General features: G+C 36.9%; 2 protein-coding genes and 1 pseudogene across 2 annotated transcripts; all 3 read left to right on the plus strand.

Moving 5' to 3' along the window:
• Positions 1-13,050: 13,050 nt before the first annotated feature.
• LOC139895991 (small ribosomal subunit protein eS17) lies at positions 13,051-14,028 on the plus strand. The gene is made up of 2 exons (XM_071878563.1): positions 13,051-13,143; positions 13,497-14,028. The coding sequence occupies exon 2, from the start codon at positions 13,528-13,530 to the stop codon at positions 13,966-13,968; it is 441 nt and encodes a 146-aa protein (XP_071734664.1). The 5' UTR covers positions 13,051-13,143; positions 13,497-13,527; the 3' UTR covers positions 13,969-14,028.
• A 1,641-nt stretch (positions 14,029-15,669) lies between these two features.
• On the plus strand, positions 15,670-17,647 carry LOC139899903 (heat shock cognate 70 kDa protein-like). The gene is made up of 2 exons (XM_071882728.1): positions 15,670-15,883; positions 15,984-17,647. Exons 1-2 carry the CDS (start codon positions 15,670-15,672, stop codon positions 17,645-17,647), a joined length of 1,878 nt encoding a protein of 625 aa, XP_071738829.1.
• A 6,708-nt stretch (positions 17,648-24,355) lies between these two features.
• LOC139899905 (heat shock cognate 70 kDa protein-like) lies at positions 24,356-26,375 on the plus strand (annotated as a pseudogene).
• The last annotated feature ends 392 nt before the right edge of the window (positions 26,376-26,767 follow it).

The following is a 26,767-nucleotide window of genomic DNA, read 5'->3' on the forward strand; positions in this document are numbered from 1 at the left end:
CATTCAGTGGTTTATATGGAGACTTATAAACACTTCTAAAACTAGCACTTTAGACAACTGCTCTATACATAATTGGTATAATGGGTCAGTGTGTCAAAATGGGTTTAAGAAATAACCATCATATTATGAAGTTTTCAACTGTTTGTATATTGTAGATTCCATTTTCTTCCCAATTGTCTTTCTTTGACTTTTCCTAGAATAAAAAAACCAATTTATGTTTTTGGTTTCGTTGTAGTTAAAAGGGAAGAGAGCAAAATGGTTGGCGGCTTCCAAGAGGAGTAGAGATCGAAAAATTGGTTAGTAACTAATGAACAAACAATTAAAAACCGAAAGTAAATCGGGATTTCTTTGTTGTTCTTAGATCAATTCAACAATATATTTGTAGTATATTTCTTAATGCAACTCTATGTTTGTTTAATATTTTTTGCACACATGATTGTATAAATACATGCGAAACCATTACTTTTTATTGTTATTTTCCATCAATATAAGAAATTATTTGTACAAATAAATTTATTCAATTCGTATATGATTAGACGAATTTAAAGAATCAATATCAAAGTAAAAGTACTACAACACTCTCTTCCTTGATTATATTTTTTTATAAAAATATTTAGATATTTAGATTGTGTTTTGCATTTTATCTTCAATTAGTGGTGGTAATATCAACCCATTGATGTGTGAAACTTCGTTGGTTTATAGCATGTATTAACACTCACGGGTCATATTGGTCAAATTAAAAGGGTGTATTACTATTACAAATGACTTTAATTGGCTGAGTTGCAAATGAATCAAATGGGTTACAAAAATTTAGAAATGAATTAAATTTGGTTTTGAATGCTTATAATTCCGTGAATTAGGCCTTGCACTCAAGATGCCTAACTCACCCACTTTGCAACCTCTATGTTCTTTTACGTGGTATAATTCAACTTTATGAATATGATTTTCAGTAATTTATAAATATATTAATATAATCTGGAGCTAAAAATTACGTAGGTTGGTGTGATGATCGCTCCAAATCCATATGGACGAACACGTCTGTAACAACCCAACCCGATATACAATCGACCATGTGAAATTTACCAACATAAAAAAAAATTTCTTTGTTCAGCAGGTGGCGCGGCGCGCCATAACCTTGCGCGGCGCGCCAAAGTGGCCTGTCCAAAAAGTCATGAAATGCGAAAATGTTTGACCACTTCCCGACGTATTTAGACAAAACGCTTTTAACCATACATTAATATATGTAGAACTAACACATTCCATTAATAAAATTAGTTTTACGAAGACCGGGCCCACATCGGCTATTTTACGACTTTCGTACGAAAATACAAGTTTTCAACCACATGATTTGTAATACAAAATAAAGGCCGAGCATGGCGATTGGGGATACGCTACCCAATCCTAATCAATCCAAAAGCAAGCCTTCTAAAGCAACTACGCAAGTCCACTAGTCCCCGCTTACCCGAGCCTCCGCATCCATGCAATCTATAAAAAAGTCAACAACGAGAGGGTAAGCTAACGCTTAGTGAATGCAATACTTATACATATACATATGTAATTTACCTACACGCATCCACTTACAATACCATGCAAACAAAATGCATAAACGAGCTAGCAACACCAAACATACGACTAGCAACAACGTTAGTATATAAATCGCCACAATAATATACTAAATCACAATAATGCATAAATATAACAAACCGTTCCCCGCTATGGCACTACCGACTTGTAGACGACCAATAACGTCGAGTCTCACTCGTATGTTGTCACCGACTTGTGACTCATCAAAGGGTGTCACCGACTTGTGAACTACCCACCAATATCTATGGGTCACCGACTTGTGAACGCCATGTGACATCACCGACTTGTGAAGCGCCACTAAGTGTCACCGACTTGTGAACACTATAGGGTGTCACCGACTTGTGAATCACCCAAGGGTATCACCGACTTGTGAACCCCCATCAATACATATGGGTCACCGACTTTTGAACGCCATGTGACATCACTGACTTGTGAAGCGCCACTAAGTGTCACCGACTTGTGAACACTATAGGGTGTCACCGACTTGTGAATCACCCAAGGGTACCACCGACTTGTGAATCACTTCCCTGACTTATCGTGACACCTACTTGTGAAACACCAACTAACTACTAAGGGTCACCGCCCCGTGAACCACTATGAGGTATCACCGACTTGTGAATAACCTGTCGAGACACTACCGACTTGTAGTTCCCATCCCATCATACCAACAAATATGTCACCGTCTTGTGACATAATGCCCACTACTCACGATGTGGCACCAAAGGCCCACATCGCGTACGAGTAAATAAACCACATACATACATGTATAAATATTCCACTCACCTTTTCGCCTTGAAGAAATGCCACTGAATAATCCGCAACACACCGATGGAATGTACCTATTCCATTATCACAAACACAACAACACAATTAGGGTGGATTTACAAATCAACCCAAATTGACAACTAGTGCAATTTCGACCCAAATGCACTTCCAAGCGCAAACCGTTCCCAAACTAACCAATAATCACTAACACAAGTGAGAATGGTCCTAATACGCCAATTAGACCCAATCATAGGTGTTAAACACCTATCTTGCCCAAAATGGCACTTAAACCCTAATTTGACCCATAAGAAGTCAATATCACGCCATTAGCAAGTTTTGACACCAAAACATATTTAACTCGGTTCTATGCTTCAACCTAATCCATTTTAAGTTTATAAACCTTATTAATTCGACAATTGGGTCATAATCATCACCAAACCCTAATTTTGACCCAAAGTCAAAATTAGTCAACCAACACACCTAAAAGTGTTCCAACACTTCCATAATCACTAAACCTAGTGATTAAACCCAATTACAAGTCCTAATCAAGGCCAATTTGTTCACCAACCCAAAATCCACCAACACTAACAATAAACCCGATTACTAGCATCACTAAACCCACTTCATGAGTCTAAATGGGTTTATCAACAAATCAAGTTCAAACCCTTACTTTGAATAGCAAAATCAACAATGAAATTCGGAGTTAGAACTTACCAATACCGCCAAAATGATGCCGTTGACGAGTAGAACAACTTTAATGCTTGAGGTTTGACCCGAAACAACCTCCTTCTTCTCCAAATGGAGTTCTCTCTCACTAGAACTCAATCTCTCTCTAGGGTTTGAGGATGGGAGTGTTTGTGTGGGTGAGAAATGAGCTCCCATGGAGTTCTAGGTCAGTCTTGATGACCCCAAACCGACCCTAATTGAAAAGACCAAAGTACCCCTCATTTAAACCTTTTAAAAAGGCTGAAAATTGCCTCTGCAGCAATCGGCGCGCCGCGCCAGAAGGTGGAGCGCCGCTCCAAATAACTGGAAATTGTGGTCGAGCCCAAAACAGGTTTCAGCAACTTGTTTTGGCCATAACTTTTCGACCGTAACTCCGTTTTCGATGAATCAAATATCGTTGGAAACGTGATAAGATTTCCTTTCCAATGGTAAGGCTTTGGAATATCAACACAAACTTTATTTGGGGTTGAAAGGATACGTACACACCTTGTCACTTCAGACAACGTCCAGTTTCCTTCGGCGTTCGAGCAAGCAACACGTAAACTTCATACACGCATCGTACACCATAAATACATTATGTACAATAAATATTTGGGTCTTACAACTCTCCCCCACTTAAACTCGATCATGTCCTCGTGATCTTCTCCACTTAACCAATCCGGACCTACTCAACTATCCTCACTCAAGTCCCAATACGAACTTTCCTAGACAATTCTTCCCAATGGATCACTTTTAACAACTAAAATCGTCAACCGTGATTTATCAAAACCACAATCCGAGCACTAAAACCTGCTCAATTTCCCATATAAGGAAAAACTCAACCAACCTCGTACCGAGATATAAATTCCTTAGCGTACCTTTACCACGGACAACGCTAAAAGTGACCAAGTCTCAACCTAAAGTCAACAATCCGAACGTTGAAGATCGAACCACATGAATCCTCACGGATTACTCTTACCACTAAACATCCTTTGTAGTGCGCAATACAACCAATACGCCACTATCCTAACATCATAAGCAACGACTAAAACCAAAAGCACCCAAAACGACTATGGCAACGCTAATCCTAAGGTGTCCAAAATCGACTATTGTCACACCCGTAACAACACGTGAGCGAAACACGACTATCGCCTCACTAATCCCACGACGTGGTCCTCACGACCCCACTCTCTGCGTATAAAACCACCAATAGGTCACACATCCAACAATCATGAAGACTGGCCGAAAACTACACACATCAAAGATAGTCAACATCCGTGACTCTTCTTGCACACATACTTGGTCAACGTAAACGCCTCTCGAACAGCATACCATTTCTACGCTAACCATTATGGAGAACAATACAAGTAACCCTCTAATCACCTCATGGTTACACCCGACTTGGTTAAGCCTCCACAACAAAACAATTATCCCGAACTCGTTAGTTAAACACACTTGGTCAACCAGCCTCGATCAACACCTATAACCTAATTGATTAACCCGACTTGGTTAAGTCAAACTTACTTGGTCAACCCGACTCGGTCAACACCTAACATCTAATTGATTAACCCAACCCGGTTAGTCAAACTCACTTGGTTAACCCGCCTCGGTCAAACCTCTAACGATAAATGATTAACCCAACTTGGTTAGTCAAACGCATTCGGTCAATACCTAACATCAAATTGATTAACCCGACTCGGTTAGTCAAATACCCTAGGTCAACCCGACTCGGTCAATGCCTATCATCTAATTGATTAACCCGACTCGGTCAATGCCTATCATCTAATTGATTAACCCGACCCGGTTAGTCAAACTCACTTGGTTAACCCGCCTCGGTCAACACCTAACATCTAATTGATTAACCCAACTCGGTTAGTCAAACTCGCTTGGTTAACCCGCCTCGGTCAAACCTCTAACGACAAATGATTAACCCAACTTGGTTAGTCAAACGCATTGGGTCAATACCTAACATCAAATTGATTAACCCGACTCGGTTAGTCAAATACCTTAGGTTAACCCGACTCGGTCAATGCCTATCATCTAATTGATTAACCCGACCCGGTTAGTCAAACTCACTTGGTTAACCCGCCTCGGTCAACACCTAACATCTAATTGATTAACCCGACTCGGTTAGTCAAACTCGCTTGGTTAACCCGCCTCGGTCAAACCTCTAACGACAAATGATTAACCTAACTTGGTTAGTCAAACGCATTGGGTCAATACCTAACATCAAATTGATTAACCCGACTCGGTTAGTCAAATACCTTAGGTCAACCCGACTCGGTCAATGCCTATCATCTAATTGATTAACCCGACCTGGTTAGTCAAACTCACTTGGTTAACCCGCCTCGGTCAACACCTAACATCTAATTAATTAACCCGACTCGGTTAGTCAAACTGCAATGGACTAACTCGACCTAGCTAGTCACTACATCACACTAGAATATCTTCGTGCGAGAGTATAAACTCCCCCACCTAGAACTCCGTTCCGTAAACACATCGTCGAAATAATGGCATCCCATGGAATGGCCACTCATCAACATACACAACCAATATCCTCATTGGTCATAGTCCTCGAATTCTCACGAATTCGTCTCCAACAATAGCTCCCGACGATAAACACATGCTCACTCTCACGGAAAGAGTGACCACTAATCCGAAAACTAATGCGCCAATCTTATTATCATAACTCCTAAAAGAAAGACGAGGTTCACCCGTCTTGCATCTCTTAATACGCACGTCAACAAACCTTGCTCCAACCTTGAGCATACGAAGGATTTCGGATTATCCTTTGCTACTTCATCCGAAGCACTTACCGAACCGTACGGGTATTACTCTAATAATCATCGAGTTGCTATCGCTTGTAACTTCCACACCGCCACTCAAACACCTAAGGGTTTTATTGCCGGTACCCTATGCTCAATGTAACCGTAACACCATCAGAGTCGAATACCACGCTAGTAGTTATGAAAGAGGCACCTAACGTTGCATCCCGTAGACTCCATTACCAACATTCATCTAGATCAAACACTTGATCTCAGGGGTTTCATCCACCCGACGAACCTCATGGATCATCAACTTCAACACGAAAGCGAACACGTTCTAACATCCGAATACTACTACAATCGCCTAACATATGTGTAACTATAGCATTAAACTCAGCGTCGTTCGTCTCGATCCCATTTCCCGTCGCCATTCTAAGGAATGCAAAGCGATTAGATCACGAACGTATAAAGCACACACACAATACCACCCCATCTTGCTAAACACTCGTCGTACATCACTTACTAGACACGATTTGTACCCGTAATAAGGTTTGCAAGTCCTTATTATGTATACACGCCGTATCGACTCGTTAGTACAACGACCGCCTCGCTCGATGATATATGCACACAAACAAAATTCTACGTGATATGCACATACGCGAGAATTTTTTATCACAACACAATTAATATATTAATAATATCCGCATTACTAATATAAACGTTAGTCCACCTACAAACAAGGCACTAACTATAACCTATTCCGACCCGTAATCCTACAAGTCCCGCACAAAATTTAGCACACACAAAAGTCTAAGTCTAGGCACCTATCTCAAGTCACCTAAATCCCTTAGACCATGCTCTGATACCACTTGTAACAACCCAACCCGATATACAATCGACCACGTGAAATTTACCAACATAAAAAAAATTTCTTTGTTCAGCAGGTGGCGCGGCGCGCCATAACCTTGCGCGGCGCGCCAAAGTGGCCTGTCCAAAAAGTCATGAAATGCTAAAATGTTTGACCACTTCCCGACGTATTTAGACAAAACGCTTTTAACCATACATTAATATATGTAGAACTAACACATTCCATTAATAAAATTAGTTTTACGAAGACCGGGCCCACATCGGCCGTTTTACGACTTTCGTACGAAAATACAAGTTTTCAACCACATGATTTGTAATACAAAATAAAGGCCGAGCATGGTGATTGGGGATACACTACCCAATCCTAATCAATCCAAAAGCAAGCCTTCTAAAGCAACTACGCAAGTCCACTAGTCCCCGCTTACCCGAGCCTCCGCATCCATGCAATCTATAAAAAAGTCAACAACGAGAGGGTAAGCTAACGCTTAGTGAATGCAATACTTATACATATACATATGTAATTTACCTACACGCATCCACTTACAATACCATGCAAACAAAATGCATAAACGAGCTAGCAACACCAAACATACGACTAGCAACAACGTTAGTATATAAATCCCCACAATAATATACTAAATCACAATAATGCATAAATATAACAAACCGTTCCCCGCTATGGCACTACCGACTTGTAGACGACCAATAACGTCGAGTCTCACTCATATGTTGTCACCGACTTGTGACTCATCAAAGGGTGTCACCGACTTGTGAACTACCCACCAATATCTATGGGTCACCGACTTGTGAACGCCATGTGACATCACCGACTTGTGAAGCGCCACTAAGTGTCACCGACTTGTGAACACTATAGGGTGTCACCGACTTGTGAATCACCCAAGGGTATCACCGACTTGTGAACCCCCATCAATACATATGGGTCACCGACTTTTGAACGCCATGTGACATCACCGACTTGTGAAGCGCCACTAAGTGTCACCGACTTGTGAACACTATAGGGGGTCACCGACTTGTGAATCACCCAAGGGTACCACCGACTTGTGAATCACTTCCCTGACTTATCGTGACACCGACTTGTGAAACACCAACTAACTACTAAGGGTCACCGCCCCGTGAACCACTATGAGGTATCACCGACTTGTGAATAACCTGTCGAGACACTACCGACTTGTATTTCCCATCCCATCATACCAATAAATATGTCACCGTCTTGTGACATAATGCCCACTACTCACGATGTGGCACCAAAGGCCCACATCGCGTACGAGTAAATAAACCACATACATACATGTATAAATATTCCACTCACCTTTTCGCCTTGAAGAAATGCCACTGAATAATCCGCAACACACCGATGGAATGTAACTATTCCATTATCACAAACACAACAACACAATTAGGGTGGATTTACAAATCAACCCAAATTGACAACTAGTGCAATTTCGACCCAAATGCACTTCCAAGCGCAAACCGTTCCCAAACTAACCAATAATCACTAACACAAGTGAGAATGGTCCTAATACGCCAATTAGACCCAATCATAGGTGTTAAACACCTATCTTGCCCAAAATGGCACTTAAACCCTAATTTGACCCATAAGAAGTCAATATCACGCCATTAGCAAGTTTTGACACCAAAACATATTTAACTCGGTTCTATGCTTCAACCTAATCCATTTTAAGTTTATAAACCTTATTAATTCGACAATTGGGTCATAATCATCACCAAACCCTAATTTTGACCCAAAGTCAAAATTAGTCAACCAACACACCTAAAAGTGTTCCAACACTTCCATAATCACTAAACCTAGTGATTAAACCCAATTACAAGTCCTAATCAAGGCCAATTTGTTCACCAACCGAAAATCCACCAACACTAACAATAAACCTGATTACTAGCATCACTAAACCCACTTCAAGAGTCTAAATGGGTTTATCAACAAATCAAGTTCAAACCCTAACTTTGAATAGCAAAATCAACAATGAAATTCGGAGTTAGAACTTACCAATACCGCCAAAATGATGCCGTTGACGAGTAGAACAACTTTAATGCTTGAGGTTTGACCCGAAACAACCTCCTTCTTCTCCAAATGGAGTTCTCTCTCACTAGAACTCAATCTCTCTCTAGGGTTTGAGGATGGGAGTGTTTGTGTGGGTGAGAAATGAGCTCCCATGGAGTTCTAGGTCAGTCTTGATGACCCCAAACCGACCCTAATTGAAAAGACCAAAGTACCCCTCATTTAAACCTTTTAAAAAGGCTGAAAATTGCCTCTGCAGCAATCGGCGCGCCGCGCCAGAAGGTGGAGCGCCGCTCCAAATAACTGGAAATTGTGGTCGAGCCCAAAACAGGTTTCAGCAACTTGTTTTGGCCATAACTTTTCGACCGTAACTCCGTTTTCGATGAATCAAATATCGTTGGAAACGTGATAAGATTTCCTTTCCAATGGTAAGGCTTTGGAATATCAACACAAACTTTATTTGGGGTTGAAAGGATACGTACACACCTTGTCACTTCAGACAACGTCCAGTTTCCTTCGGCGTTCGAGCAAGCAACACGTAAACTTCATACACGCATCGTACACCATAAATACATTATGTACAATAAATATTTGGGTCTTACAACGTCATTCATTGATTTCATTGCGAGGTATTTGACCTCTATATGATACGTTTTGTAAACATTGCATTCTTTTGAAAAGGCACACCATAAATGAATATTTAAATCAAAGGTTTGCGACATCTGATGATTTTTACATATAGACAATCACCATAAATAATAGTTTACAACAGTACTTCCGTTGACAATGCAGTCAAAATAAGATACATGGTGATGATTTGGTGAATGCAATGTTTCCTTGAAAAATATGTCATGTAAGACTCCATGTACATAGCTTGTCTAACATCTAAGCAAACAGCGGAAGACTTCTAGGAAACCTGAGAATAAACATGCTAACAAGTGTCAACACAAAGGTTGGTGAGTTCATAGTTTTAATATTACACATAATCCGTATATCAATGTGGATTACAAAAGTCCAGTTGTATCATTCAAAATGTTTATCAATATGTTTTAAATAAAAGGTGGACCACAAGATTTTAGTTGTTTCATCCAGAAACGTTTATCAAAATATTCTACAAAATTGAGCACCCTGGTAACTAAACTTAACGTATATAATTTATACCCTTTATATAATCATCTTAATAATACACGCAAACCAACGTGTACGCTTCTCAAATAGCATACGTCCGTTAAAAGGCTAGTGCTCTAGCTCGGACGGGGATATCAAGCCCTATGGATCCATATACTACTACTCGCGCCCACCAGTTCTTATAACTGGCAGTTAACAGTTACCAAAGCTAAGGGATTTTCGGTTCAAACTCAGTGTAGAATTTAGTATGTACTTGTATCCATTGCGTTTAAAATAAAGTGCATGTATTCTCAGCCCAAAAATATATATTGCAAAAGCATTTAAAAAGGGAGCAAATGAAACTCACGCATATAAATATAGTAAAACAGTTAATAAAGTATTTGCATGTATTCTCAGCCCAAAAATGTAATGAGTAAAAAGGGAGCAAATGAAACTCACTGTTTAATATTGATATACAATATTGTAGGAAAGCACGTAGACGCATCGGAGATGATAAACACGAGGTTTGATTCACAAAAATACCCTCGAACATTACCCATAATTTCCTTGGCAATAACCCATATTTTCCTTAGCTCTAGCTCGCTCGGAAACTTGTTTTGAAAATTACTTGGACAGCACTCCGTCGTAATATTTTATGTACATTATTATTTTTGTATCGCAAAAATAATAATACTAATAATAAAAATAATAAGATTAATAATAATCTTATTAATAATAATAATAATAATAATAATAATAATAAATAAAATAAATACGGAGTAATATGTATATTTGTGTATGTGTGTGTGATTAACTGGCCAAAACTCGAGAATTTATAGCACCTGACCCATTTTTACACCCCATGCGATCACATGGGGTTTGTACTGGATAGCCATGCGATCGCATGGCTAAGATTTCCAGCTCAGAACCTTTTGTCAATTAGCTTGTCGACATGATTTTATATTAATATAAAATATATAATATATTTAATTTAAATAATTAATTATAAATTATATTAAATTCACATGCATAGTTGACTTGTAATTTTTGTTCCGATAAGTCGTACGTCGTCACTTGACTTATGTCCCGGTTCCGGTTTTTCGAATGTCCTTTCGTACATTTAGAAAACTTGCATTTTACGTTTCGTGTCACGTACCTTTGTCAAAATATAGCCTTAAATTATCCATAAACTATACCACTCATAGTATATCTTAAACTTTCGAATGTTTTGGTCATTTACTTCTATCAATCATCGTCTCGTTATTTGTTAAAATACATTTTAAAATAGTGTTTACTGTAGCAAAGTTACTGTAGCAAGGTTAATTTTTACTGTAGCAATTCACGGTAGCAAAGTCAATTTCACTGTAGCAAATAGTGATTTTCGAAAACACTGTAGCATTCTGGGTACTGTAGCAATTTGAAAATAATGTAGCAAATTAGTGTTTTACTGGTTCATCTTAAACGCTTTAGTTAACTTATCTGAATATCAATTGAATCAATAAACGAATGTTACTATCGTTTACTAAATAACTTTAAATCACATATATTCAATTAGATATATAAACCAATAAGTTTAATGTACGGTATCATGCAATTAAAACATTGTTACCTTTTCAAGTTATAGTATATATGTATCTATTTACATATAATTGTTCGCGAATCGTCGAAAACAATCGAAGGGTATTTAAATATATAAAAGTAGTTCAAAAATTTTGAGATTCAGTTTTACAGACTTTGCTTATCGTGTCGGAAATGTTAATCATACAAAGATTAAGTTTAAATTTAGTCGAAATTTCTGGGTCATCACAGTTGGTTAATGGTAAGAAAAAATTGTTGAATTATGTTCTGAAATTGCAATTTCAAATAATGGAACTGGGAAGGAGGTGGCGAGCAGGAATTGTAGCCGTAATACTTTTGGTAGGAACAAATATATTCAAAAGAGCTTTGAATTATCTAGCTAATAAGATGGCCAAAACAGTTGGCGTCAAATGTAGTGTTGAGATAGAAAAGGTACGCAGTAAACTAATTGAAACTAACTTTGTTACTGTCATTCAGAGTAATTTATATTGTCATGTTTACATTGTTTTATTTTATTTAAGCTATACAGTTAATTTGTTATGTTTTGTCATTGGTTCTATTTGGTTATGTTAAATTACAATGTATTTAAGGTATGTATGCAGATGGATTGAGGTATGGTTATACAATGCCAAAAGAAATCAATGTGAAGACCTAATAGCTGCTGGTATTACACACGAAGCAAAGGTAGTGAGATATTGCAAAGACATGTTATACTTCTAATGTTATTGTGATTGACATGGATGGAACAATACCTGAAGTTATGAGGCTGACAAAGCAGACACGACAGCCAAAGCGAGTGCGATTTTCAGGTATTTATTCAACTAATCTATCCTCAAACCTATAAGTGTGAAACTATTTGTGTTATTGTATTTTCATTTTATGTTAACACCTTAACATATTTTTGCAATCATCAAAATGATCAATCCCTTGGGTTTCTAATATTTGGTTTGATCAGTCCCAAACATCAAATTTCCAACATTGATCATATAATTATTGTTCAATAACAAAGTGGCACCAATAAACTTCGACTTGGTTAACTTGAGCCAGATTTTCATCTTAAGTAGTTATGAGAGTCATGTGTAACTTGAGGTTTGAGGATAGAATGATACATAATTCTACTAAGCCTGAAAAGGGAAAATCATCTCATAAAACCTAATAAGACACATTCAAATAAATTAAAATAATGGGTTGATTATTGAGAATGTATTTAATGAGATATGGCTGAATGATTATTTGAATTTGAAGTGGGTTTGGTTATTGAATTTGAGCCTTTGTAGAGCATAAGGGATGACATGGAAATATGAAATGCTTTTGTATTTTTATCTTTTTTAATATTTGTATTAAGTTTGGTTTGATGTTAGTCATTTTAGTGATCTTCATTGTACGTGTTTGGGACGTACACTAAAAACGTCTCACCCCTTTGTAACTTTTAGCTTTTATTATATATACAACGTTATTCTATGATTTGTTTCTATTACTGGCAAACTATTCAAATAATATAAAATATCAATTTATGAATTTTTAAATTTATTCTTGATTAGTCCTATAAAAAAGTCTGGCGAATTTGCGGGCATTAAGCTAGTAGATAGATTATGAAAACCTAAGTTAACAGAGGCTAAAAAGCCGAGTTTGCCCTTCTCATACAAATACAATTCATAATTTAGGGTTTCATTTCAATAACGTTATACTGATAGTCTGCGCCGTCGCCACTATTCGCCGGAACAACCACCTAAGGTATATCGTTCTCTGTCAATCCCTACCGCTCATTACCTTCTCAGTCGTATATTCTACTTTTGAATTTTACATAAATAACTTATAAATATGCTACTGGATTTGATCGATTGCTGGTCTCGTTTTCCCTTCATTACGATTGTTTATGTTACTGTATGATTTTTTATCTTGACTTTTTATAAGAAATCAGTCTAATCTTTGTCTATCGTTTCAACCGTACATACTTGTAATGTGTTATCGTATAGCTAATCCTTGATTAACGTTTGTTCGATGCGTTTCGAAAACACCTCTATGTACTTGTTGATGTCTATTTATAAACATGTGTAATGATATTTTGTTTACTTGATTAATTATAGATTGGGATAAACGACTAGTTGGGGCTAAAGAATGGGGCGTGTTCGTACCAAGACCGTTAAGAAATCGTCAAGGGTGGTAATCGAGAGGTACTATGGAAAGATGACACTGGACTTTCACACAAACAAGAAGATTTTGGAGGAAGTTGCCATCATTCCATCCAAACGTTTGAGGAACAAGATTGCAGGTTTCTCTACTCATCTTATGAAGCGTATTCAGAAAGGACCGGTTAGGGGTATTTCGTTGAAGCTTCAAGAGGAAGAAAGAGAGCGTCGAATGGACTTTGTGCCTGATGAGTCAGCTATCAGGACTGATTTGATCGAGGTCGATAAGGAAACTATTGAAATGCTTACTGCTCTTGGCATGGGTGATCTTCCTGGGGTCGTTAAGGCTTCTGTTGAGCCACAGGCTGTGGCGTCTGTTCCTTCTTTTGGCAGGGGCGGTGGTGCGGGTGGGTTTGCTAAGAGATATTAGAAACATTCTTTGAGTATTTCTCGTTTTATAGAATATTTTGTTACACAATTTCTTTAGTTTTATGGGCGACTGGTATTTTTGAGGTTGTATTTTTGATTATTGGAATATATTTATTGCTCTTTCACCTCTTTTTGCTTATGTTGCTTTTATGATATGTGTTTTCATCTCATTGTTATGATGGTCTGTTTGAAAGTGGTAATCTCAACTTGACTTCTTCATGCATAAACTGTTCCCTTGATTGAGTCGGATTTGTGCAGAATGAATATGGCGGCCTATCTTCTTATGGGAGGCCTAGATAACCCGCTCAAATTTTGGCCTCTTCAACGGATCGGCTGGATGGTTATTAGTTTTATCTGCTTTTGAACATATTTGCTTGAGCGAATTACTTTTGCCCTAAATAAATTCACAGTAAACCACTCTGCGTCACCTGGTAAATAATAAGTAGTACTCCGTATGTTAGCGTGTCAGTAGCTTGTTAGTGAGGTGGATGACGATGTTAATGATTACTTAATTGAAGAATTAAAAACCCTCTGACAATAAAACCTTTTTATTTTGGGATGGATCACCCTTTTGGGAGTATTTTCATTTCAATGTACAGCCTTAAACCATTTTTAACCCTGCCTGTGACGTCACAGGCAGATTGTTCACTTTTTGGCCAAAAAGTGCAATCTGCCTCTGACGTGGCAGTGTCACCCTCTGACACCAAAATAATCCTGACGCCCCTCCAGTGTCAAATAGGTCCCACCAGTTTTATTTTTTCTTTTTCTTTTTTATTTTATTATGCATACAAATTATATTACATATAATTAAAAAACATATAAAAATTAACCATTACATAAATTTTAACCATTACATAAAATTCAACCTTTACATAAATTATTGAGTTTGATGTGTTAAAAATGATAGGTTTTGATGGGTTTATATAGAAAAGAATATAAATAATTCAAATAAAAAAAACAAAACAAAAATCATTTGAATGAAAGTGTTAAAATAAGAGAAAAAATTGAGTTTGATGTGTTAAAAATGATAGGTTTTGATGGTTTATATATAAAAGAAAATAAATAATTTAAATAAATAAAAAAAAACAAAAACAAAAAAAAAAATATTTGAATGAAAGTGTTAAAATGAGAGAAAATATTGAGTTTGGTGGGTTAAAAATGATGGGTTTTGATGTGTTTATATAGAAAAGAATAAAAATAATTTAAATAAAAAAAATAAACAAAATTAAAATCATCAAAATACGTGGACCAATCAGAAACCCTGACGCCTTTTTTTTCCGTGAGAAAGTTGACTGACGTCCCACGTCAGCCGTAACGCCCCACTAGGGGCGTCACCCACTGCCAGCGCGTCTGACGGGACCCCTCTGACGCCGCGTTAAAAATGGTCTTAGTTTTATTAAGTACCCGACACTTGTATATAACTTTGAAGTACATAACTTAATTGAAGTATAACTTTGAAGTTGTTGAATTGAATTCTGTAATGTATGTGATTTGACTTAATTAATGCATTGGAAATCTTAAATTCCTGTGTATTTATGGTAGAACTTGAACAGACACCAAACAACAGTTACCAGATAGCAACAGTTGCAACCTTTGAGCGGTACATCTAATGGCATTTAAATATAAGTACGCTGGTATGGGCTAAGCTTGTGCATAATCTTTTCTTTTTCAACTAGACTAGAATATATTTTTTACTTGAAAAATGTCAGCTACAGGTAAAGTTCCAGCAGTTGGTATTGACCTTGGAACCACTTATTCTTGTGTGGCTGTTTGGCACCATAACCGTATTGAGATCATAGCAAATGATCAAGGTAACCGAACCACCCCCTCATGTGTCGCCTTCAATGAAACCGAACGTTTGGTCGGTGATGCTGCCAAGAATCAGGCTGCATATAACCCCACCAACACCATCTTCGGTTAGTTACTTTTTGTTCTTTATGAGTATTACTATAATGAGCTTTTGTCATTTCTGTGTACATTTAAACAAACACTTGTTTTGCTTTGTTACATTTACAGATGTTAAGCGCTTAATTGGAAGAAGGGCAAGTGATGAAACTGTTAGAGAAGACATGAAGACGTGGCCTTTTCAAGTGGTGGCTGGGGTAGATGACAAACCAAAAATTGTAGTCACTTACAAAGGCGAAAAGAAGGAGTTTGCTGCTGAAGAGATATCTTCGATGGTATTAGTAAAGATGAAATCGGTTGCTGAGACATTTCTTGGGTCAACAGTTGAAAAGGCAGTTGTAACTGTTCCTGCCTATTTCAATGACTCTCAACGGCAATCAACGAAGGATGCTGCAAAGGTCGCCGGGCTCGATGTTCTGCGCATCGTTAATGAACCTACAGCTGCTGCTATTGCTTATGCTCTTGACAAGAGAGCTGGTATTGATGGCAAGATGAATGTATTGGTTTTTGACTTGGGTGGTGGCACCTTTGACGTTTCTATTCTTAGTATTGATAAAAAGGGAGTTATTGAGGTTAAAGCTACGGCTGGCGATACACATTTGGGAGGTGAAGATTTTGATAACAGAATGGTGAATCATTTTGTCAGACAATTCAAGAGGAAACATAACATTGACATTAGTAAGAATGTAAAAGCTTTGGGTAGGTTAAGGGTTCATTGTGAGAGAGCAAAGAGTATTATTTCGACCGCTATTCAGACAAACATTGATATTGATTGCTTGTGTAACACTATTGATTTTTCAGCAAATTTTACAAGGGCCAAGTTTGATGAACTTAACTTGGATTTGTTTGAGAAGTGTATCGAGACATTGAGAAATTGTTTGAATGATGCAAATATGAGTAAGGATAGCATCGATGAAGTGGTTCTTGTTGGGGGGTCCATCAGGATTCCAAAGGTACAAGGATTGTTGCAGGGCTTTTTCAATGGGAAGTCACTTTGCCAACGGATCAATCCTGACGAGGCTGTTGCGTATGGGGCTGGAGTTCTAGCTGCAAACTTAAGTAACATGGGTGATGAAGATGTGAAGGATCTGACGTTAATTGATGTCACACCTTTGTCACTTGGTGTTGAATGTAAGGGAGATGTTATGGTTGTTTTGATTCCAAGAAATTCACCAATTCCAACCAAGAAGGAAAATAATTTCACCACAGCTCGCGACCACCAAACTTCGGTGGATATTTGTGTGTATCAAGGTGAGAGATCCATAAGTAGGGAGAACTATTTTTTGGGAGAAATTAGGCTGTCTGGTCTGCCATCTGCTCTTGAGGGGGAAGTCAAGATTAAGGTATGCTTTGAGATAGATGCCAATGGGATTTTGAATGTTTCGGCCAGAGAAATAACAACTGGGATAAACAAGGCAATCAAGATAACTAATAATGGTAGTCTGTCAACAGTAGAGATTGAGAAGATGATTGAAGATGCTGAACGATATAAATTTGAGGATGAAGCTCACGTAAAGAAGGTGAAGGCACATGAAGCTCTAGAAACATACGTTTATAAATTAAGAACCAAAATAAAGGATTACAAGGTTCGATTGAGGCTTAGACGGACGGGGATTAGTGTGAAAGACTTGGAAGATACACAACATAAGATTGAGGAGGTGATTGAGTGGCTTGATGAGAACTCGGATGCTGAAATTGCTGAGTTAAAGGACATAGAAGTGGAGCTTCTTGATATATGCAGAAGAATGAAGTTGAATCTTGTGTTGAAAAAGTAAGGTTATCACATGTGAAAATACACTTATTTGGCTGTCCTGAAATGTACCGTCTTTAAATTTATTAATCGGTCAGTTACATTATATGCCAAAGAAGGATATTACTGTTAAGAATTGTCTTCCATGGTTTTACATTCCTATGCACGATACTTGAATCTACAACTCTAATCGAAAATGTAGTTTAAAATGTAAGGAATTATGGATCCGAACATCGCAAGTGATTTCGCCAAATCAAGCACCAACAATCAACAAATGTATAAAATAAACTCGGAAAAATAAATCAACACAAACGAATTCGGTAGTTATATCCAATCGGTGTAAACGATTTAGTCTACGGCAAATTATAGAGTTATTCTCAATATTTTTACGCTCCCGGGTTAGAATACAATAGAATTTAATAATTTAGGAAGCCTACATAATGAAAACCAAATCCAACATCAAAACTAGGCTCAAAATTCGGAACCAAAAACTTAGATCAACGCAATCCCTTTGAGATCAGAATTTCTGTTTCCACCCAAACAAAATCTCCATTTGAATCTTGGTTTACGATCTTGATTTCTTTGTTCTCGCAACTTGTTTCGTTCTAGCTACATACCACAACAATAAAGAGACACAAGTAATTATGATTATGATACATATTATTTTCCGGCTAAAGTTACATATTGGCAAACCATCACAAGATGAATTAAAAGTTGACATCCAAATATTGTTGTCGTATATTTTCACAAAAAAATCATAGGTCTGGAAAAAAGCTAGAACGATTACGATATAATCCAGTTAGCCTCGTGTATATGAGAATAAGCAAATGTAATTGAAGCTTAGTTTTTTATGAATTATTATTACTGGAAAAAAGTTAGAAACGATTACGATATAATCCATTTAGAAACGATTATGACAAAAGGTATGTAAAATCATCTCTTCTAATCTCTATTTTCCTAACTTTGATAAAGTAATTTAACACTAACTTTATATTTAACCGATATAACTGTATATACACCATTATTATTATTATTACACTTAATATTCTAATTCTATCCTAATTTTAACTATCTCACCACTGCCCCACTAAGTACCCACTTTTTTCCAGAAAAAATTACGCCGTTGGTCACTAATGTTTACTCCAAATTTCATATTAACCACTAATGTTTGTTTTGAATATGACTGATCACCCAAGTTTGTAAAAGTTTCATTGTTGATCACCCATTCAAAATTCTGTCATAAAAAGCCCGTTAGTTAGATCACATGTTTTACACGTGAGGGTATAATCGTCCAATCGCTTTCAATTTTGTTTTACCACGTTTGAAACCCTATGCTGGCCACTTTTTCTACCCACTCTTTTTTAGTCGACTGAGTAAACCCTAAACAAACTCGTATCTGATGGCGAATCGAGAAGATGAAGACAACGATTATCAAGAGTCTGATATATCACAAACAGAAGGTAAGATTATAATTTGTTTAGCCGTCAATTTCTACAGCTGATTTTACCATATTTGAATTTTAGATCAATGAATGTAAAACGTTAAACCTAAAATTGTATTTTTTTTGCAGTTGGACGACTTCAGTTAGTAGACGAAGATACTGATTGTGATGATAATGATTACACTTTTGAGGAAGATAAGCACATGGAAGATGTTGATGTGGATATGCAAGAATTTGATTTCAACATTGATACAGATGTGGAGTTCATGGGCACTGCAAAACAAATTGTAAGTATACAAAATGACCAACAATTTGTGAATTTAGAAGTGTGTAACAATGATGATTTCTAGAGTGGGTCAGATTATGATGATGATATTGATGGATTGAGAAAAAAGAAAATTAAAGAGCTTAAGAAACAACTAAAACAACAGCAGGTTAGCAATACTTGTTTTTCACTTGGTCAAGAATTTGGTTCCAAAGCTGATGTTACAGAGTACTTTAAGGTTCATGCTGTTGAGACTAGGAGACAGCTTGTTTTAACACATAATGACAAAAAACGAATTAGGGGTAAATGTTTAGGAGTGCCAAAGAAAAAATTGTTGGTTAGTGATGTCGGGTCTGTTAAGTTAGATGATAAAGATAAGGCACATTCAAGTAGAGAATTTTTGGTAAGTGATGTTGTTAAAGACAAAGGTGATACCAATAAAGAAAAGGGAAAATTTCAATGTCCATGGGTTTTACATGTCTCCAAAGAAGAAAATTCAGAAACATGGATTGTGAGAACTTTAAAGGATGAACATGAATGTGGAGAATCTAGATTTATCAAACAATGTACCTACGACTACCTAGCTACACAACTTGTTGAACAACTACCATCTAATCCCACAATGCCAACTAAAGCAGTCAAACATCAGCTCGAATCAAAATTTGATGTGAATGTCTCAAAAAGCAAAGCATATAGAGCATTAAAAAAAAGCACTTGTAGATATTCAAGGGGATTATCAAAATCAGTATGGGAAATTGAGGGATTACTTGGAAGAATTGAAGAGGTCAAATCCTGGTACAACTACCAGAGTTGAAACTGAACAGTGTGACCCAGCGTTACCAACTAGAGTTTTTAAGCGTGTATACATCTATTTGGGATCATTGAAGAAGGGTTTCCAAGCTTTAGGAAGGGATTTAATTGGGTTAGATGGTGCATTCATGAAACAACCTGCTGTAGGTCAATTGCTAACTGCTGTTGCCTTAGATTCTAATAATGGCATATATCTGGTTGCTTATGCTTTGGTCGAACAAGAACATTTCAACTCATGGGACTGGTTCTTAGAATGTTTGGGTGATGATTTAGGTCTTGACATTCGTTCAAACTTCACTTTCATAAGTGATAGACAAAAGGTATGCGATATTCATTCATACTTTACTTTCATAGATAATGAAAGTTTGATAAAATTATTGATTTCATCATATTTGACAGGGTTTAATTAAAGCAATTGAAACTCGGTTCCCATCTGCTGAGCATAGATATTGCTTGAGGCATTTACATGAAAATATGAAGAAGAAGAAGTGGAATGGACTAGCATACAAACAACATCTTTGGAAGTGTGCAACTGCAACCACAGTTCCTGAGTCTGAAAAGTGTATGAGTGAGTTGAAAGAGTTTAATGATAGTTGTTACAAGTACTTGGTAGACATTTCTCCACATAGCTGGGCAAGAAGCCACTTTACAGGTATTTTGCAACATTTTTTAATTTTTTTTTGTATTTTACTATTTGTAGGTTTAAAAGTAATCAGTCTGCAGGTTTAATTAATTAATTTTTTTTTTTTGCAGGTAGGGCTGTAACTGATGTGCTACTAAACAACATGTGTGAAATACTTAACAGATGGCTAGTTGAAGGAAGGGATAAACCTATCATAACTTCATTAGAGTATGTCAGAGAATACCTGATGAAAAGAATAGTGACAGTGATCAATAAAATTTCAAATTGTGAAGGTCCATTAACTCCAACTGCAACTAAGGTGTTTGAAAAAATTAATAGAGATGCTGGTAAATGTACTGTCTTGTAGAGTGGTAGTCATAAATACCAAGTGAATGGTCCACACAATGATCAATGTGTGGTTGACATGGAACACAAAGTGTGTGCATGTAGGAGATGGGAGCTCACTGGCATGCCTTGTATGCATGCAGTTGCTGTATTAAACATAATGGAATATGAAGGAGAAAAAATTGGTGCATTAGAATCATGGGTCAATCCTGTTCATTGGTTATCCACATGGAAAAAGACTTACAATTATACAATTGATCCATTGAATGGAAGCTCCAAGTGGCCAAAGTCAACAATACCAACCACCCTCCTACCACCTAATAAAGTTGCTACCACTGGTCGACCTAAAAAGAACAGGATTAAGGGTTTTGATGAGAATGAAAGTTTGAACCAAGGTGGAAAATTGTCTAAGAAAGGTAAGAGTAATAGATGTGGTAAGTGTAGAGGATTTGGGCATAATGTAAGGAGATGCCCAAACTAGGGTACTGTTGGTGGTTCTAAAAGAAAGTCAGAATCAAGTGGAAGTGGTGCTAAGAAGAAAGCTAAGGAGTGATTGATGGAAGTGGAAGTGGAAGTTTTTTTTTTTTTTTTTTTTTTTTGAAGTACTGTTATGTATGTATGCAATGATGGTGAACAATTAGTTTAAGTCTTTTTTTGATGTTTTTGGTATGTATGTATGCAATGAAGGTGAACAATCACTTTAAGTCTGTTATTTGGTGATTGTGCTTTGCATACACTTTTTGGTGAACAATCAGTTTAAGTAATGATATATGGTAATGTTTATCTTTATTTGAGTTTGTATTCAAGTTGCATACTTTATTGACCATATTGAAAGACCATTTTGACTGAATTTCATACCCATTTTGACTGAATTTCATACCTACTTTGACAAACATGTTAGTCTTATTTTGGTGTTATGTATGCAATGTTAATACCTGCTGTTAAGAACATGTGTTACAAACTTCATACTAACTTTAACAAACTGCATACTATAAGGCCATTTTGACTGCCTACTAACTTTACAAACTGCATACTAACCTTAACAGACTACTAACATAAACATATCATTATAAGAAAACAAATAACAGATCATTTCAATGCAATAAGAAAACAAATAACTGCCATTTCATTGCAATAAGATACTTGATACAACCTTGACTAAAAGCATACAACATGGTTCTTCAATACAACATGGTTCAAACACCACAAACTGCACTACAATATTTTTTTTTTCTTCACAGTGCTTCATACAAACAACTTGAACAAAAAAAAATACAAATCATAATTAACCCAATTATAATTAACTTCATCTTCTTAACTTCTTTTTCCAATCTGTTCTTAGCCCTCAATAATCCGGATATTATGGCGACAACTCGATCACCCATTGGAGGATCTGCCCAATCAATAAAGCTTCGATTACAGAACTGCAAAAAAAAAAAAAATACAGATAAAAGCAATTAGTGCTCGTTTTGGGTACAATTGCACGATTTAACAAAAATAGGGTTAGGAAATACCTTGTTGGGGCACGAATAAAACCTTCTACCAGGATTTGTGTCGGTCCAAGCTGTAACCTTTACTGCTCGTGCTCCACACCAACAATCGGCCATTAAAATTTTGATGGGGTGTTACGAATTGAACTAGGGTTCTATGTGTGAGATACTGTGCGTGAGAAAGGGGAATTAGATCTTGACGAGGCAGATGACAAACTACGTATTAATAAGAGAAAAAATAAAAGCGATTGGACGATTATACCCTCACGTGTAAAACATGTGATCTAACTAATGGGCTTTTTATGACAGTATTTTGAATGGGTGATCAACAATGAAACTTTTACAAACTTGGATGATCAACCATGTTCAAAAAAAACATTAGTGGTTAATATGAAATTTGGAGTAAACATTAGTGACCAACGGCGTAATTTTTTCATTTTTTCCACTATGACCAAGATTAGAAACAGTAGCAAACGGCAATCTTACTAAAAAAAAAAATAAGCAAACAAAACGGCAAGCCATGGTTAGGCCTTTATAAGGGAATGTCTCAATAAACAACCAAATTTGCAAATTGCATTATACTACTCCGTCCCACCACAAGTGTCCACATTTCTATTTTAGGATGTTCCATTTCAAGTGTCCACTTTGTATTTCAACCAATGAGAAGATGTTATTCTGGAGAGATAAGATTTCTGATTGGTGAAGAATGAAGTTAGTGGAATTTACTAAAACTGTGTGCAAAAAGTAAGTGGACACTCCACCGGAAGGAGTATCATATATGTACGGCTCAAAACACCCCTAGGCCGATTCTTCCACTGAGAGCCCAGCCCATTAAGCTCAAAGCCCACACCAAAATCGATTCACGGAGGGAGTATCATATATGTACGGCTCAAAACACCCCTAGGCCGATTCTTCCACTGAGAGCCCAGCCCATTAAGCTCAAAGCCCACACCAAAATCGATTCACGTGTATATAACGCCGCCTCTTGTAATTTTAGCGGGAATTGTTAGAGCTCCACCGCAACGCCGCCCTCCACCGGTGAATCTCTCTTTACTATCCACTCATTATTTTATATTGTTTCGGTTATGGCGTATTAAATTAATGGGGATGATTCTCACACACACTTTTTTGATCCTCACACACCTATTTTAACCTTTTACTCTTCTAATAATACTCAATTGGTGTGTGAGGATCAAAAAAGTGTGTGTGAGAATCATCCCCCTAAATTAATTATATCCCGCTTTGAATTTAATATTATTATCCATTGTTGACTTATATGTTTCTACTTAAAGTTAAGTTTAATTATTGCGTTTCTTAATAAGCAATACAAACAGATGAAAAATTATACGATCACAACTCCTACAAAACTACTTACACAATACTTCTCTGTATGATTACTTACAGCTTGATCACGTTTTATTGCTGATTAAGCATTTAGAAGTTAGTTAATAAATCAGGGTTTTACTTTACCCGAAGATTTTAGCGATTGCATGAATACATGATAATAAAATATTATGAATATCTGATTTAGATGATTAGTAGTTGCGTGTATTTTCTTAGATCTCACAATAAAGTGATCAGTGAGCTACAATATTTGATTTAACTGTATGTACCTCACACTTGTAGAATCGGAGTATAATTTGTTAACTTGTTGAACTCAATAATGTACTTGTATGTGACTTGAACTAATTAATTATTAATGCATTGAAGATCCTAACCACCCTCGTGTACTTTGTGGTAAAACTAGAACAGACACCAAAATGTCAGCAAGAGGTAAAGTTCCAGCAATTGGTATCGACCTTGGAACCACTTATTCTTGTGTGGCTGTTTGGCACCATAACCGTATTGAGATCATAGCAAATGATCAAGGAAACCGAACCACCCCATCATGTGTCGCCTTTAACGAAACTGAACGTTTGGTTGGTGATGCTGTTGGAACGTTTAATCGGTTATAATATAATGTGCACGGTTATGAGTTGAGTTTAGTAATTTAGTTAGTATATTATTTAAGTATTAGCTATAGTTTTAATTATTTGTTTTAGTCTATGAATTGGTAAAATGTACTCACCGAATTACATGGAAGGAGTGTGAGCAGTATGCACATGGAGAAATGGTAAACACATTTTTAGGAGTGATGGGTTAGACTAGTGGGTCAAATAGTGGGTGGATCTTTTGCTGATTTCATGGGATTTTATGTAACGTACAGTAGGTTTCTTTGGCTATTTATAGCCTTTTACGACTTATGAATAAATGTAGCTCATTTTGGTTTCTTTTGTTTTCACTTCACTTACATATCAAAACAAAAATAGAAAGCTTTATTCCCTTCCTTTCTTTTATAATTCAATTTATATTGTAAGCAAATAAGGGACTCTCAACGACAATCAACAAAGGATGCTGCAAAGGTTGCCGGGCTTGAGGTTCTGCGCATGGTTAACGAACCAACAGCAGCTGCGATCGCTTATGCTCTTGACAAGAGAGCTGGTATTGATGGAAAGATGAATGTATTGGTTTTTGACTTGGGTGGTGGCACCTTTGACGTTTCTATTCTCACCATTGTTGAAAAGGGATTTATTGAGGTCAAAGCTACGGGTGGCGACACACATTTAGGAGGCGAAGATTTTGATAACAGAATGGTGAATCACTTTGTCCGACAATTCAACAGGAAACATAACGTTGACATTAGTAAGAATGTAAAAGCTTTGGGTAGGTTGAGGGTTTATTGCGAGAGAGCCAAGAGGTTTATTTCGACCGCTATTCAGACAACTATTGATATTGACTGCTTGTGTAACAGTATTGATTTTTCTGCAAAATTTACTAGGGCCAAGTTTGAGGAGGTTAACATGGATTTGTTTGAGAAGTGCATAGAGACTGTGAGAAATTGTTTGAATGATGCAAATATGAGTAAGGATAGTATCGATGAAGTGGTTCTCGTTGGAGGATCCATTAGGATTCTAAAGTTACAAGAATTATTGCAGGAGTTCTTCAATGGGAAGTCACTTAGCCAACAGATCAATCCAGATGAGGCTGTTGCGTATGGGGCAGGAGTTCTAGCTGCTTACTTAAGTGACATGGGTGATGAAGCTGTGAAGGGTCTGACGTTAATTGATGTAACTCCTTTGTCACTTGGTGTTGGATGTAAGGGAGATGTTATGGAGGTTTTGATTCCAAGAAATTCACCAATACCAACCAAGAAGGAAAAAATTTTTCATCACATCTAGTGACTACCAAACCTCTGTGAATATTCGCATATATCAAGGTGAGAGATCCAAAAGTACGGAGAACTATTTTTTGGGTAAACTTAGGTTGTCTGGCCTGCCATCTGCTCCTTGGGGAGAAGTCCAGATAAACGAATGCTTTGAGATAGATGCCAATGGGATTCTAAATGTTTCAGCCAGAGAATTAACTACTGGGGTAAACAAGAAGATCAAGATAACTAATACTGGTAGTTTGTCGACACTAGAGATTGAGAAGATGATTGAGGATGCTGAACGATATAAGTTGGAGGATGAAGCACACGTAAAAAAGGCGAGGGCACATAGAGCTCTAGAAACTTATGCATACAAATTAAGAACTGCAATGAAGGATTACAAGGTTCGATTGAGGCTTAGATTGCCGGGGTTTAGCGTAAAAGACTTGGAAGACACAGAACATAAGATTGAGGAGGCAATTGAGTGGCTTGACGAGAACTGGGATGCTGAAATTGCTGAGTTAGAGAACACAAAAGAGCAGCTTCTTGATATATGCAGTCGAATGGAGTTGAACCTTGTGTTGGAAAACTAAGGTACTGAGCTATCCCTAAACATATCAATTGGTACTCTTCTTTTGTTAGATTGATCCACGGGTTATCATCAATTGGTACTCTTCTTTTGTTAATTAGTTAAATAACTTTTTTTTTTTTTTTTTTTGGAATTACTGCTGTATATGTGAGCTTTGTGCTGAAAACTTAAGCTTTTTACATGTCACAATATACGATCCGGTTATCAGTGATGACCATTTTGACTTTTTGATGATCTTAGTCCATAATTTTAGTGTCTTTTAACTGAATGCACCATGTTTGTTCCAGATGATTAGGTGTGAAGTTGTGAACCAAAGCGCACAGTGTTACTAAAATTCTAGGGTGGTCATAATTCCTGAAACTAACCAGTCCTAGTAGCTATATTCAACCTTTGGCA

The sequence above is a fragment of the Rutidosis leptorrhynchoides genome, chromosome 3, assembly GCF_046630445.1.
Source record: "Rutidosis leptorrhynchoides isolate AG116_Rl617_1_P2 chromosome 3, CSIRO_AGI_Rlap_v1, whole genome shotgun sequence".
In the NCBI taxonomy this organism is placed as follows: Eukaryota; Viridiplantae; Streptophyta; class Magnoliopsida; order Asterales; family Asteraceae; genus Rutidosis; species Rutidosis leptorrhynchoides.